This window comes from Puma concolor, chromosome E3, assembly GCF_028749965.1.
Source record: "Puma concolor isolate L17-30 chromosome E3, mPumCon1.1.hap2, whole genome shotgun sequence".
Taxonomy (NCBI): domain Eukaryota; kingdom Metazoa; phylum Chordata; class Mammalia; order Carnivora; family Felidae; genus Puma; species Puma concolor.
The window spans coordinates 29699261-29713107 of NC_141682.1; the positions used below are offsets into that span (position 1 = coordinate 29699261).

The window sequence follows — 13847 nt, forward strand, 5'->3', positions numbered from 1 at the left end:
CTGCATGAGGTAGGGTTGTCCAAAATTGCTTTTTTTTTTTCTTTGTTGTGTTTTTCTGCATCTTTTCCATTTTCCCCATGGACATGCGGAAAATACTTCTTTCTCCAGAAGAAAAAAACCGAAAAGCAGTACTCCTTCTCAACCATCCTGTAATTCCCCTAAAAATGATGATGATGATGATGATAAACAGGTGAGGACACATTTCCTGTCATGTACGGGTGCTATAGGCATTTTTCCTGCTCCCAACCTCCGTCCCTCAGCCTACAGCCACATCAGCAGGGAAGGGAGAGCTGCCCCATCAGTCAAAAGGGATAGGATTTCCCTCTGCAAAGCCGCCCATTATTAAATCGGGAAGAGGAGCCTCCTTTGGCCACGTGAAGGCAAGGACTTCAAGTCAGTGTCAAGGACGTCCCCCTATAAGGACAAGAGCAAGAAAGCTGTCCCAGAAAGGCGTGCAAGGGAAGCATTAGAAACGTGTTCTGAAGTCCAATTAAAAAAATGGGGGGGGGGCACCTGGGGGGCTCAGTTAAAAAAAATGGGGTGGGGGACATCTGGGTGGCTCAGTCGGTTAAAGATTTGACTTCGGCTCAGGTCGTGGTCTCACAGTTTGTGAGCTTGAGCCCCGTGTCAGACTCTGTGTGGACAGCTGGAAGCCTGGAGCCTGCTTCGGATTCTGTGTCTCCCTTTCTCTCTGCCCCTCCCCCGTTCATGCTCGATCACTCTCTCAAAAATAAATAAACATTAATAATAATAATAATAAAATAATCCTGAAAGGGGGGAAGTGAAGGATTCCCAAAGGGGGCACATTTTGACTGAACAAATGCACAAGGACGGCCAGAGCTGAGCCCTGGCCCTTCGGCAGGTACCTTGTTCTTCAGCATCCCCTTGGGGCCAACCACATTTTCAAATATGTGTTTTCCCACATGGGCATCCACCGCCGACAGGGGGTCATCGAAGAGGTAGATGTCAGAGTCACAGTACACGGCCCGGGCCAGGCTCACACGCTGCTTCTGGCCCCCAGAGAGGTTCACGCCCTGGGGAGAGACACAGCAGAAGGGGGGGAGTTCCTAGGGAGCCCTGCTCAGAAGGCAGCAGACCCCGGCTGGCGGCCCTGGAGGGCTGAACCGCCTCCCGTCGTCTGAGCAGGAAGCAGAGGCAGGAGATTGTATCTGCACGGACTGTGCTCAAGGCCGACCACGGAATCCAGCCTCAACCCTAAAACAGGCAGAAGAGAAAACTGGAGCCCCTGGGAGCTGCTGAGCAGACAGCTGGCACAGTGTGGGCATTCGGCAAGGGGCGGCCCGTGGCACCAAGCAACAGGAAGGCTCCGGATCTTGGAGTCTGACAGAAGGCACCGGCAGATGCCGTAACGAGCCTGCTGCTGCTGCTTTAGTTAATAGCTACCACTTTGGCGCGCTTGCTCTGATCGCTCACTCACGGTGAAACCACAGAGAGCCAAGGCAGGCTGCACTCTGGGGGTGCCGACGTCCCCCCCCCCCCACTCACCAGTAGGAAGGGCACCGATTTCTAATTCACACCAGGGCGCTCCATGGAGCACACCGCAGCAGTCACAGCTCTCCCTCCGACTACAGATTATCGATTACTGACTGTCATTTCCATCTATGGCTGGGAAGTCCAAGTGGACCCCACCGGGTTAACGGGGCCCAGTCTCTGCTGAGAGAGATGCCTGCCCTCCCTACACACCCAGGTGGGGCTCAGGCAGCCAGGTTCTTTTTGATGGCCCCTCCGGCCACAGCTCTTTGGCCCGGGGCAGACGCCAGACCCAGTCATAGTCTCTCGCTCTAGACTTTTATTGGCAGCCAGACTGGGACAATGAGGAGTCTCCATGTGGCAGAAACAGACACGTGCGTTAAAACAACTAACTCAGGGCCACCTGGGTGGCTCAAGTCGGTTGACCGTCCAACTTTGGCTCAAGTCATTATCTCACAGTTAGTGAGTTCAAGCCTCGCATCAGGCTCTGTGCTGACAGCTCGGAGCCTGGAGCCTGCTTCGGATTCTGTCACCCTCTCTCTCTCTGCTCCTCCCCCGCTCACGCTCTGTCTCTCTCTCTCTCAAAAATAAGCAAACATTAGTGGGAAGGTGTTTGGACAAGTCACTTAGCCCCCTCTATGCCTCTCTTTCCTCAACCATGAAATGCAAATGACAGTCAATCCCCTCTCATGGGCTTGCCGTGAGGATGAAATACATAAAAATGTCTATCATGGTGCCTGGCACATAGTAAATGCCCAACAGCTGCTGGCGACCATATTATTTTTACTATTATCGCTGCTTTGAAAGGGACTGTGGACATCTGAATCACTGGCACCCCTCCTCCCTGTAGAGCGCCCTGTCATGTGACTCCACAGTCACATGACTGCAAAGGCGAAGGGCACTTCCTGCTCTCCCATCTTTCAGTTCAACCAGGTGAAAAGGACAATATGCTTTAAGGGACACCATGTGGTTTTTCTGTCTCTCTTGGGCTTCTGCTGTCACCATGAGAAGGGTGTCCCCTGTAGAGCTATCACCCCTTCAGCCAAAGCCCCAGCAAGAAGCCATGCGGGACGGACCCCAGCCAAACCCATGGCCTAGAGAGGCGAGCTCAGCTGGCCTGTGACACGGAGCAGAGCTGCCTGACTGAGCCCAGTGTGGGTCAGCCAACCACAGTCAAAAGGGAGAATAAGTGTTTAGCACAAGCCCCGAAGATTTTGTGGCTGACTGATACAGGCACCATGCTGAGGCTGTACCGACTGACCTTCTCACCAATCTCCGTCCGGTCCCCGCTGGGCAGGATCTCCAGATCTGGGAGGAGGGCACAGGCTTCGATCACAGCCTTGTAATACCGTTCCTGGAGGGGGCGTCCGAAAAGGATATTTTCTCGGAGAGAATCATTCTGAATCCAGGCCTGCTGGGGGACGTAGGCCACTGAGCCCTAGGCAGCAAATACAGAAGGCAGCAAGACAGACAGACAGACTTGGTTAACAAGATGGCAGCTGGCCCATCCACTCGCCAGGAGGATTCTACTTCCCGAGATGCTCAGCAAGGGGGAAACTGAGTCACGACAGACTCAGATGCCAGACCTGGGATCAGACCCCACACTAGGTCAATCACAGACTCTAATATCAGGAATTCAAGAGTGGAAATCCGCATTAGTGAGATTACAGTTCTGTATTTAGTTAAGAATTCACTAAATGCCTCTAGCAGTGAACAAAACTCCTGCCTCTCAAGAAGTGGGGCACCTAGGTGGCTCAGTCAGTTAAGCATCCGACTTCGGCTCAGGTCATGATCTCATGGTTTGTGCGTTCAAACCCCAAATCGGGTGAGCTGTGTCCCCGATTCAGGCTCTACAATGATACTGGAGAGCCCGTGTGGGATTCTCTCTCTCTGCCCTTCTGTGGCATTCTCGGATTCTCTCCCAATCTGTCTGCCCTTGCTCACTTGCACTGTTTCCCAAAAATAAAAAAACTTAAAAAAAAGAAGTCCCTGATGTGATAAAAAAAAAAAATTATTTGATTACAGTTTGGGGTAAATGCTAAGAGAGAAAAAAAATGAGTCCTTTAAAAAGTCCTTTAAGGGGCACCTGGGTAGCTCAGTTGGTTAAGTGACTGACTCTTGGTTTCAGCTCAGGTCATTATCTCACGACTTTGTGGGTTCAGGCCCCACACTGGGCTCTGTGCTGGCAGCACAGAGCCTGCTTGGGATTCTCTCTCTCTCTCCCTGTCTTTGCCCCTCCCCTGCTCATGCTGTCTGTCCCTCTCAAATAAACAAACCTTAAAATAAATAAAAATAAATACATACATCAATAAAAAGTCCTTTAAAAGGGAGCTAGGATGACTCAGTCGGTTCAGCGTCTGACTCTTGATTTCAGCTCAGGTCATAGTATCACAGTTGTGAGACTGAACTCTGCACTGGGCTCTGTGCTGAACATGAAGCCTACCTGGGATTCTCTCTGTCTTTCTCTCAATAAATAAATTAAAAAAAAAAAAAAAAAGTCCTTTGAAAAGAGAGACCTAGCTTGGGTCATCAGGGAAGGATTCCTTGGGGAAATATCCTTGATGAAATTTAATCAAGGTTACTTCTATGTCAAGTCATCTGTTTCAAAGGACCAACAGGTGAGGGTTAGTTGGTGTGACAAAGGAGAAATGGAAAAGCATTCCAGTCAGAGGGAACAGCATGTGCAAAGGTCCAGAGACAAGTAGAACCTGGCACATTCAAGGAACAGGAAGGCCAGGATGACCGGAACATCGTGTGAAGGGGAAGACAGGTAGGAGTGAGCTGGAGGGCAGCAAGGGCCGGCCCACCCCAGGCCAGGGATCCGGGTGAGGAGCCTGGGCTTTACTGGAAGGGCAAGGGGAGCAAAGATTATTATTATTTTTTTTAATGTTTATCTATTTTTGAGAGAGAGAGAGACAGAGAGAGAGAGAGGCAGGCGCACAGAGCGTGCATGTGTGCGAGCAGCAGACGGGGGGACGGGGAGCGAATCCCAAGCAGGCTCTGTGCTGCCAGGGCAAACCCCGATGTGGGGCCTGAACTCACAAACCGTGAGATCACGACCTAAGCCCACCAAGAGTCGGACACTTAACCGACTGAGCCACCCAGGAGCCGCTACGAGTGAAGGTTCTTCCATAACGGAATTCTAGAGGGATACGGTTGGGAGAGGGACCCAGGTATTTCAAATCTCAATCTTCATTCTCAGATAGATAACTAAACTAATACCCTAACTGACAAGAGGCCAAAATGTCACAAAGTCTCACCACAGAACCCACAGAAAATTCAGACACGGCATACCCAAGTAAAATATTTGGAGAAAATTAGTATTTTAAACACATTTCTAGCATGCTCCTTTGCAGGGCAAAATAACCAGTCAGAGAAATCAGTTCATCAAACCAAATACTCAGTGCACCCTCAACTTCTAGATGCATCATTTCTGCATTTAAAGCCTTTTTTTTGTTTTTTACTTTAAAAAATTTTGCTCTCTGGGGGACATGGGACAACATCTAGACACTCCTGGTTATCACAACTGGAGTCTGCTATCAGCATCTAGTGGACAGAGGGCAGGAATGCAGCTAAGAATGGTACACAGCATAGGACAAGCCCACCACAGCAGAAAAGCATCCAGCCCGACACGTCAAGAGCGCTACGGTGGTGGAAACGCATTAACAGAGCAGAACACAATGGGGACAGTTTGGAGTCTACTTCCAGAAACGTAGGGCACACTGCCCATTAAGCTCACTTTATAACGTGTACTTTCAAAGCAGCGACGGAATATTTCTGAAAACCGCAGCTAAATGCCTTTAGTGTATGGGGCGCCTGGGTGGCTCAGTCAGTTGACTTCAGTCAGTCCGACTTCGGCTCAGGTCACGATCTCACGGTTCGTGAGTTCGAGCCCTGCGTCGGGCTCTGGGCTGATGGCTCAGAGCCTGGAACCTCCTTCCGATTCTGTGTCTCCCTCTCTCTCTGCCCCTCCCCCGTTCATGCTCTGTCTCTCTCTGTCCCAAAAATAAATAAACGTTAAAAAAAATTAAAAAAAAAAAATGCCTTTAGTGTAGACCCAACTAACGTAACGTATACTTTTCTACCGATGCATACCAGGCTAAAGGGCCTCATATAAACAAACAAAAACACGAAACAAAAAAACAAAAAACCCAAAGAACAAAAAAATGACTTTGCTCTGAAGTAAAAACAACTCCATAAACCAGCATTCCTAGGAGGAGATTCCAAGGGACAGTAGTTCTGGGGATGCAAATAGTTGCACGGGCCAAGTATGCCTGGGACACACTGGGTTAACCAAACTTCAATAAGTTTTCTTCTCCTTGTGGGACTTCTCAGAACCTTTACTTTATTCACGTTTATTTTAAGTCTCCAAGAGGGAGGGGAGCTGCGTGTGCATTCTCTCCCGAGCCTGTCTGAGCCTAGAACTCTCCTCCTCAAACAACCGCAGGATGAGTCTAGCAGACCAGGCTGAAGGACTGGTGGCCAGGAAACTTCGAGGGACGCTTCCTACTCCAGGGCAACTCCTTCATGGCGAATCAGCTAAACGCAAAACAAGGCTCTTGACTTACAGGGAGATTCATGTGTTCACTGAAGCAGCCTCTTAAATTCTCTCTTGAGGAATATTCCAACTTAGCTCCAAGTCCTGTGCATTTTAAAAACCAATAAATCTTGGGGCGCCTGGGTGGCGCAGTCGGTTAAGCGTCCGACTTCAGCCAGGTCACGATCTTGCGGTCCGTGAGTTGGAGCCCCGCGTCAGGCTCTGGGCTGATGGCTCAGAGCCTGGAGCCTGTTTCCGATTCTGTGCCTCCCTCTCTCTCTGCCCCTCCCCCATTCATGCTCTGTCTCTCTCTGTCCCAAAAATAAATAAACGTTGGAAAAAAAAAAAAAAAACAATAAATCTCTAGTTCTTCTTCCATTCTTCTATTAAGAATTCAAGGAAACACTCAGAATTTAAACAGCTCTCTTAACAAGAATTCTCCAACACAATATCCCAAAGACACAGACCAAAAATGTTACATTTTGTTACATTTATAAAAAGAGATACAGACACAGATCCACGGACAGAGACAACAAGCCAGAGGGACTCACGTGTCAAGAGAGACCACAAGATGCACACTGAGGGCCAGAGATGGGGAGAGGATTAGAGACAGTGAGTGGACCAGGGAGCATCCATGTGTTCACAGAGTATTTATTGAGTGTCTACTACTTGCTGGACACTATTCTCTGTGCTAGGACACAGCGGGAAATCAGCGACATCAACTCTTGCCTTCGAGGGGGCACAGAGAAGAGCAGGGCGAGTGAGAGAGAAGGAGGCAGACCTCGCTGCTCTCGCTTCCTGCACAGGGGCCGCCATGAAACAAACCACAGCATCGCACTTGACTCTCCTCTCAGGCCAGCCACGCCCCCACCCCCCTCAGTCCTTGTCCTACCTTGACAGACACGTGGCCCTCCACCTTGTCCATCTCGGCCAGGAGTGCTGAGAGCAGAGACGACTTTCCACAGCCCACCTGGCCCACCACGGCCACCAAGGAACCTTCCGGAACGGAGAAGGTAATGCTGAAATGACATAATGTGCTCTGCCTCAGCCACACCCTTGCCTGAACAGGTGGTGGCCCACCAGAGCTGGATGTACCCAGAGCTGAGAGAAGCGGACGGCAGGGCTGGAAGGAGCCTTCCCAGTCTGGAAATGACCACCGCTGTCCCTACTGCTAAGCTTGGCTCAGGGAGCGTGCGAGGGCCTGGGCACATGAGGCTCCAGGCAGGCGCTGGGATGCGCACGTGTCTTAGAGACGCAGAGGCAGCGGGAGTCACCTGGGCGGCCAGATCATGATCAGGGGGCCAGATTAACCATGCAGGCGACCTGAGGGACAGACAGGAGCCTCAACGTGAACTGTGAAGGAAAAGTAAGCAGCACCAGACACAGAAACCCAGGAAGAGCTTAAGAGAAGGCCCAAGGGTGTGAACGGACAGGTGTGATCGGGGCTTGACAAGTCGACAGCAAAGGACGAGGCAGAGGGGAGTAAGGCCAGCCCTAAAGAGGTGGGTGGGCAGCAGGCACGCCCGAAAACCTCAAAGCTCGCTGTGCTGGGGGCCTCGGAGTTTGAAGCGGGGGACCTGCCATGGAGGAATCCGAGTCTGAAAACACGTCTCTATGGAAACCATCCTTTCACAAACGATGGTACCCCGAGTACGACAGTAAGCTCCAGGCTCCACTGGCAAGACTGCCCGTTCAATGACACGGGCCAGTCGCTGGCTACAGTCAGGGCCTCTTTGGGTTTACTCACCCTGGCTGTGCTTTTCGATGGATGCCGTTACGATTTCAACATATTAGTGTAAATGTTAGATTCTATCGCTGACCGTTTAAAGCTCATGAACCAATTATGCTTTTGTTCCTGAGCTGAGGGGCGAATGGATGAGGGGGCCACAATAGAAGAGGACACCCAGCGAGGCGGCTCCTGTGACTGTCCAGGTGAGAATGGGTTATTTTTATAGGGTGAGGAGAGAAAAGGTTTGGGTGGGGAAGGTTTGGGGAGTTCAAGAGCGGAAGTGGGGGTGGGGCGCATGGAACAAAAAGACAAGAGAGACAGACAAGAGAGAAAAGCTAAAATTGAAGCAGGCAGGAGCGAAGTTGGACATAAGGAAGAACTTCCCAAGCATGCAGCCCCACCATGAATTTTCCAGGTGTAGAAAGAATTTTACCAAGATTCTTTTCTCTAGACAGTCTGTCCCCCATGCTTTCTCAGTCGATATACAGCAATAATTCGGCTACCCAGTGAGGAGGTAATTGAGAAGGGGCATGGGGGATAAATCTGGCCCCTAAAAAGGTTCCTTCTGGCCCTGTATTTTGGGGACTCCTTTGAGGAAGCCTGACAGAGCCGGTGAGAAAGGCCTCCCCAGCTCAGAAACAAATAAGAGGCACTTGACAAGTTGCCTGGGGAACCAGGTCAATTCCTGGACACTGTGCTTTGGTACCAGATGGGGAGGTGGCAAGGAAGGGTGACTCGGCAGCTGTAGGCCTGGGAGAGGACAGAGAACAATTCCATCCTGACAAACGCCTTCCGACAAAAATTCCTTTCAGCAGACCCAAGCCTGCCTGCAACCTGTAGCATCGCAGCCTTAGACCCAGCCTGGCCAATCAGAACGCGCTCTCTCTCCTGGCACAGTGTTTGGCTCAGTGAGGGGCACATGACCCAACCTGGACCAATAAGAGCCAGCTGGGTCTCCCACCGAAGTTAAGAGGCACACTGGGAGCTGACGGGGTCTATTTCCCATCATGAGTGGGGAGGCAGCTTGAGAAGGAAGCAGCACACAGGGAAACCGAACAAAGTCAAGATGGAGAGAATCCTGATGGCACAGAGTCCCTGGATCATGCTGTACCTGACAGTGGCTCTGAGTTATGCAAGCCAAAAACTGTTGCCCAAACCCATCTGTGCACGGTTTCTGTCTTTTACAATCCAAGGGAACCCTCTGTGCCAGCACACTCTCATCTGCTCCTTCCTGACAGGTAGGACTAGACCTATTTCCCGACGGGTAAATTGAGGCTCAGAAAGGCACAGTGGCTTATTCAGGGTCAAAGAGCTAGAGTGTGGCTGGAATCCACATTTGACCAGAGCCTCCTGGCTCTCTCCACGTCCTGGCTTACCCATTCAGCGTTGGAGGGTCACTCCTGGCCCATGTGAACGTGGCATTCTTCACAGTGATGCTGTTTGTGCCCCCACCTGAAAAGCACCAGACACAACAGGTCAGGCACAGATGAAGCCTGGGGACTGAGCACGAGCAGGAGGCTCTCTCTCTTTTTTTTTTCTCTTATCTTTTTTAAAGCTCAATGGCAGGTGCTAGATACTTGCACCAGACATTATCTGGTTACAGTAGCTCTGGTTTCTAAAGAAACCCAACCAGACCCACAAAGCAGAAGGAACCACAACAGGGCTCTGCCTCGAAGGTTACACCATCCAGATGCCCATCTCGCACAGGGTGGGGGGAGCCCCTGGGGGTTTACTCATAGCTCTGAGGTCCCCGTCCCCCCATCTTGGGAAGATCGGGCAGCTCTGGCTGGGGACGCTGAGCAGAAGCCAGGGTCAACAGGGAACAAGCAATGCTCTCCACCGGGTGGGCCTGGCCCTTGGCCCTCACCACCCCCTGGGCCCTTGCTTTCTGTTCAAAGTGGGGTCCTTGGCCCAGAGCTCCTGGATTGCAGGGTGGCCTCCTAATGCACCTCCCAGGATCCCTTCTCCCGCTACCCCTGCTCCCATCGCAGCAGGTCCAACTTCCTGAAACAGCAGGCACGGGAACTGTGAAAAAGCAGGCTGTGGAACAGGAGGTGGGGTATCACAGGCTGGAAGGGGGAGGGATGAGCGGTAGACAAAGCCCGCATTCTGTGGATAACGGCTCCTGGGGATTCTAAGCTCCCAGCACCTCTTCCTTTACTTTCTCTCCCCTTCTCTCCCTTTTAGACTTTATGCCTCCTTACTTAAAAAAAAAAAAAAAAAAAAAAAATTTTTTTTGACCCTTCATTATGAGCCTCCGTAAAACCACCTAGAGATAAGATGGGCGTGTTTTCAAGCTGTCAAATAAAGAAGTAAATTCCCCCACACAGAGAAGAAACAAAAGCCCATTGCAAGAGGAAGTTACTGGTTAACCTAACCTAACGAGCCCGGTCCCCAGGCCTCCCCGTCCCGTCTGGTCCCGTGTAACACAGATCAAGGAGGAAACTGGAAGGTGCTATTTAAGGAATTTAAAGAAAAGCCACTTGAGTTAGACAAGCTAGAAAACCACCAGACCCAGCCAGGAGTGGCCAAAGTGGCCCCATCTGGCACCCAGGGAGTGTGGATAAACATCTCAATAAGTCAAACAGCCTAGGAGACTGTCATTAGGGTGGAAAGGGGGTGCTGAGGCCCGGACCACACGAGGAAGCCTGGGGTTTTCCAGAGGCCTAGGGGTTTTCCAACAGGACACTTGCAGGTAATTGTGAGCAATTTTACTCCTCTGAAACCTCCATGGGCTGTCCCAAATTTCAGGCCTGTGTTAGGCAGAGAAATGTGACCAGGAGTAGATGGCACCGTACCATTTACGGGGGGTGGGGGGGGGCCTAGGTCCTCAGGATGGGAAGAGGTGGGGGGGGGCCTAGGTCCCCAGGATGGGAAGAGGTGGGGGGGAGACTAGGTCCTCAGGATGGCAGAAACTGGTAACCACAGGCCAGGAATGTTGAGAAGAAGATTCCAGCATCCAGTGAGCAGTGGTTCTTAACCAGGGCAACTTTGCCCCCCAAGGGATATAATGCCCAGAGGCATTTTTGGTTGTCAAAACTGGGGTGGATTCTACTGGCATCTAGTGGGTGGAGGCCCGGGATGCCCCTCAGCACCCTATAAAGCAGAGGACACCCCCCCCCCCCACAGCGAAGGACCATCTGGCCTTGAGTGGCAGCAGTGCCGAGGCTGGGGAACCTGGCCGTAGACGGCTGAGTTGAAAATGTCCCAGATCGCTCCTCTCTTACACTAGGGACATAACGGCCACCACGACCACTGGGTCAGCAAGCACTGGGCTAAGCGTTGCACACACCACCGAAGACATCTGAATGCCTACTTGGTGCCAGGCACTACTTGTACCTTACAACCAACGTCTACACACATTCATGCCTCGGACGGTATTTACTGGGCTCCCGAGCCCGACTGTTTGAGTCCAATCCCCGCGTGGCCATGTCCTAGCTGGAGAGCCTTGAGCCAGTTACTTAACTTCTCTGCGCCTCATTTTCCTCATCTGTCGACTAGGACCGATAATAATGAGACAGACCACACAGAGCTGTGCTGCTTGGTGCACAGTAGGTGCTCAATAAAGCTCAGTGAGGGAGACACTGTCCAGTGGACTGGAGCACAGATTCCACTGGCCGGCTGTGGGTGCAAATTCTGACTCTACTTCTTATTAGCTGTGTGATCTCAGGCAGGTCACTTAGGCCAGTTTCCTCATCTGTAAAATGGGGGTTTCCAGAGCTCCTCTGTGTGATGTGTGAGCAGCGGGTGGGGTAGTGTCTGCACGTCCTTAGAGCACAAAGTGTGTGACAGGAGTGTCACTTAAGTGGAAGGAGTCACTGCTCGTAATGCTATGAATATTTATTATTAAGTGCTTAGAGATATAGCCATGAGTAAGATCCCCACTCAGGGAGATTGATGAGGAAAGGATAAATTAGTAAACTACAAAAAAAAAAAAAAAAAAAAAAAAAAAAACCCCAAAAACAACAAAACCCAATCAACAATAAAAATCCACGTTAACACCCTGCTAGAGAAAGGCACCTTCATCCTCATGACCCATATGGGGAAACTGAGACTCAGAGCAGTGAAGTGACCTGCCGAAGGACACAGAGCAGGAAGGTTGGAGCTGGTCTCCCAACATCCGTCCTCGGTTTGCCCGCCCATCTGCCCAGAACAGAATCAAGATCTGAGCTCTGGATCCTGTCCCTCGGCGGGAGGCCTCACCTCCAGCTGCCTCTCGGTGAGGACACACCAAGGAAACAAGCTGAAGTTCAGCCGCCTGGGCGGTGCAAGATAAGGCCACCCCACTCTGCAGAGCCCCCGCTCCCTGGGGCCTCGCAGATGGGCTTCTGGGCACAGCCAAACCCAAGGGTAGCCTTCGAGGTACAGGGGAACCAAATGCACACACCGTCTTTGCCAGGCTTCCGCTCGATGCTGTCGGCCTCCAGCTCCTCGTGAGACAGAAAGATCCTGAGGCGTTTGAGGGAGACACTCGCCTACAGAGAAGGCAATTACAGGGTGCAGTTATTTTTAAAAGCATTTTTGCAAAAACAGACCGAGGCCGACTTTCAGTGGTTTCCTCTGGGTGTGGAGGGGCCCACATCCTCCCTCATTTCTGGAGGCTCTGCGTTTCCTACAAGAGCGGGACTTAGAATAAAAAACAGAACAGGTTTTGGTTCTTGTTTGTTTTCCTTTAAAAGCCCACGATTCGTATTAAAAAAGAGGGTAGGGGGACTGTCCCAGATGACAAGGGACTTGTAGAAACAATGACCAAAGGCAGTGGTCCCGCGTAAGGGTTAAAAACTTGCTACCAGTGGGGGCACCTGGGTGGCTCAGTCGGTTAAGCGTCCGACTTCAGCTCGTGTCATGATCTCACAGTCCGTGGGTTTGAGACCCGTCTAAGACTCTATGCTGACAGCTCAGGGCCTGCAGCCTGCTCCAGATTCTGCATCTCCCTCTCTCTCTGTCCCTCCTCCACTCGCATTCTGTCTCTCTCTCAAAGGTAGATAAAGATTAAAAAAAATAATAATTAAAAAATTAAAAAAACTTGCTACCAGTGGATAACTAAGTCCCTGAGATACAATGCAGAGTGACCACAGTCAACAACACTGTTTATGAACTTCAAGTTGGCTTCTTACTGGTTGCCACCAGAAAAAGGAAACGAAAATCATGTGATGTGACAGAGGTGTTAGGTAACATGCCCGAGGTAATGCCATTGCAATACGCCAGCATATGAAATCAACACGCTGTGTGTACCTTGAATTTAAGCAACGGTACTTATCAACCCTATCTCACTAAAGATAAGTTGAAAAAAAAAAAAAAAAGCAGAAGAAATTTATGCTGAAGCATTTATGGGTGCAATGTCAAGAGGTCTGGGATTTGCTTTGAAATTCTTCAGGGGCACCTGGCTGGTTAAGTCTGTGAAGCATGCGACTCTTGATCTCAGGGCTGTGAGTTCAAGCCCTGAGTTGGGTGTAGAGCTTGCTTAAAAATAAAATCTTAGATAGATAGATAGATAGATAGATAGATACATAGATACATAGATAGATAAATAAATAAGTTTCTTCAGCAGAGAAAGAAAGGAAGGAAGTGGGGCAGGAGAGGAGACAAGAAGATTTAGATGAATCAAGTGTGGCAAAATGTTGAATCTGGGGAGTGCTACACACAGTTCATTATTATTATTATACTGTTCTCTCCCTACCTGTGTGTACGTCTGAATTTATTCATAATAAAAGGGGGTTTTATTTGCTGGCTTATTTTTTTTTTAAGTTTATTTATTTATTGGAAGAGAGGGAGAAAGCACAAGTGGGGGAAGGGCAGAGAGAGAGAGAGAGAGAGAGAGAGAGAGAGAGAGAGGGAGGGAGAGAATCTCAAGGAGGGTCCACGTGGCCAGCATGAAGCCCAACACAGGGCTTTAACCCACGAACTAACTATGAGATCATGACCTGAGGCGAAGTCAGATGCTTACCCGACTGAGCCACCCAGAAGCCCCCATTTCCTTGTTTATTTCATTATTTTTTTAATAAAGCATACCCACAGAGCTGTACAACCCAATCTTAAGGCTGATCTGTGGCTGAAAATGGGGTTTTCAACATGAACGTGTTCAACACT

General features: G+C 50.4%; 1 protein-coding gene across 4 annotated transcripts in view; it reads right to left on the minus strand.

The window, feature by feature from the left end:
* Positions 1–13847, minus strand: part of ABCC1 (ATP binding cassette subfamily C member 1 (ABCC1 blood group)) — a 141926-nt gene that overhangs the window by 37042 nt on the left and 91037 nt on the right. For all 4 annotated transcript variants that reach the window (XM_086692999.1, XM_086692998.1, XM_086693001.1 and 1 more), the window contains 5 exons: positions 12145–12232; positions 9134–9209; positions 6921–7047; positions 2753–2929; positions 867–1034 (listed from right to left, as the gene is read on the minus strand). In XM_086692999.1, the coding sequence (XP_086549125.1) occupies positions 867–1034; positions 2753–2929; positions 6921–7047; positions 9134–9209; positions 12145–12232 (636 nt within the window). The remainder of the gene's footprint in view (positions 1–866; positions 1035–2752; positions 2930–6920; positions 7048–9133; positions 9210–12144; positions 12233–13847) is intronic.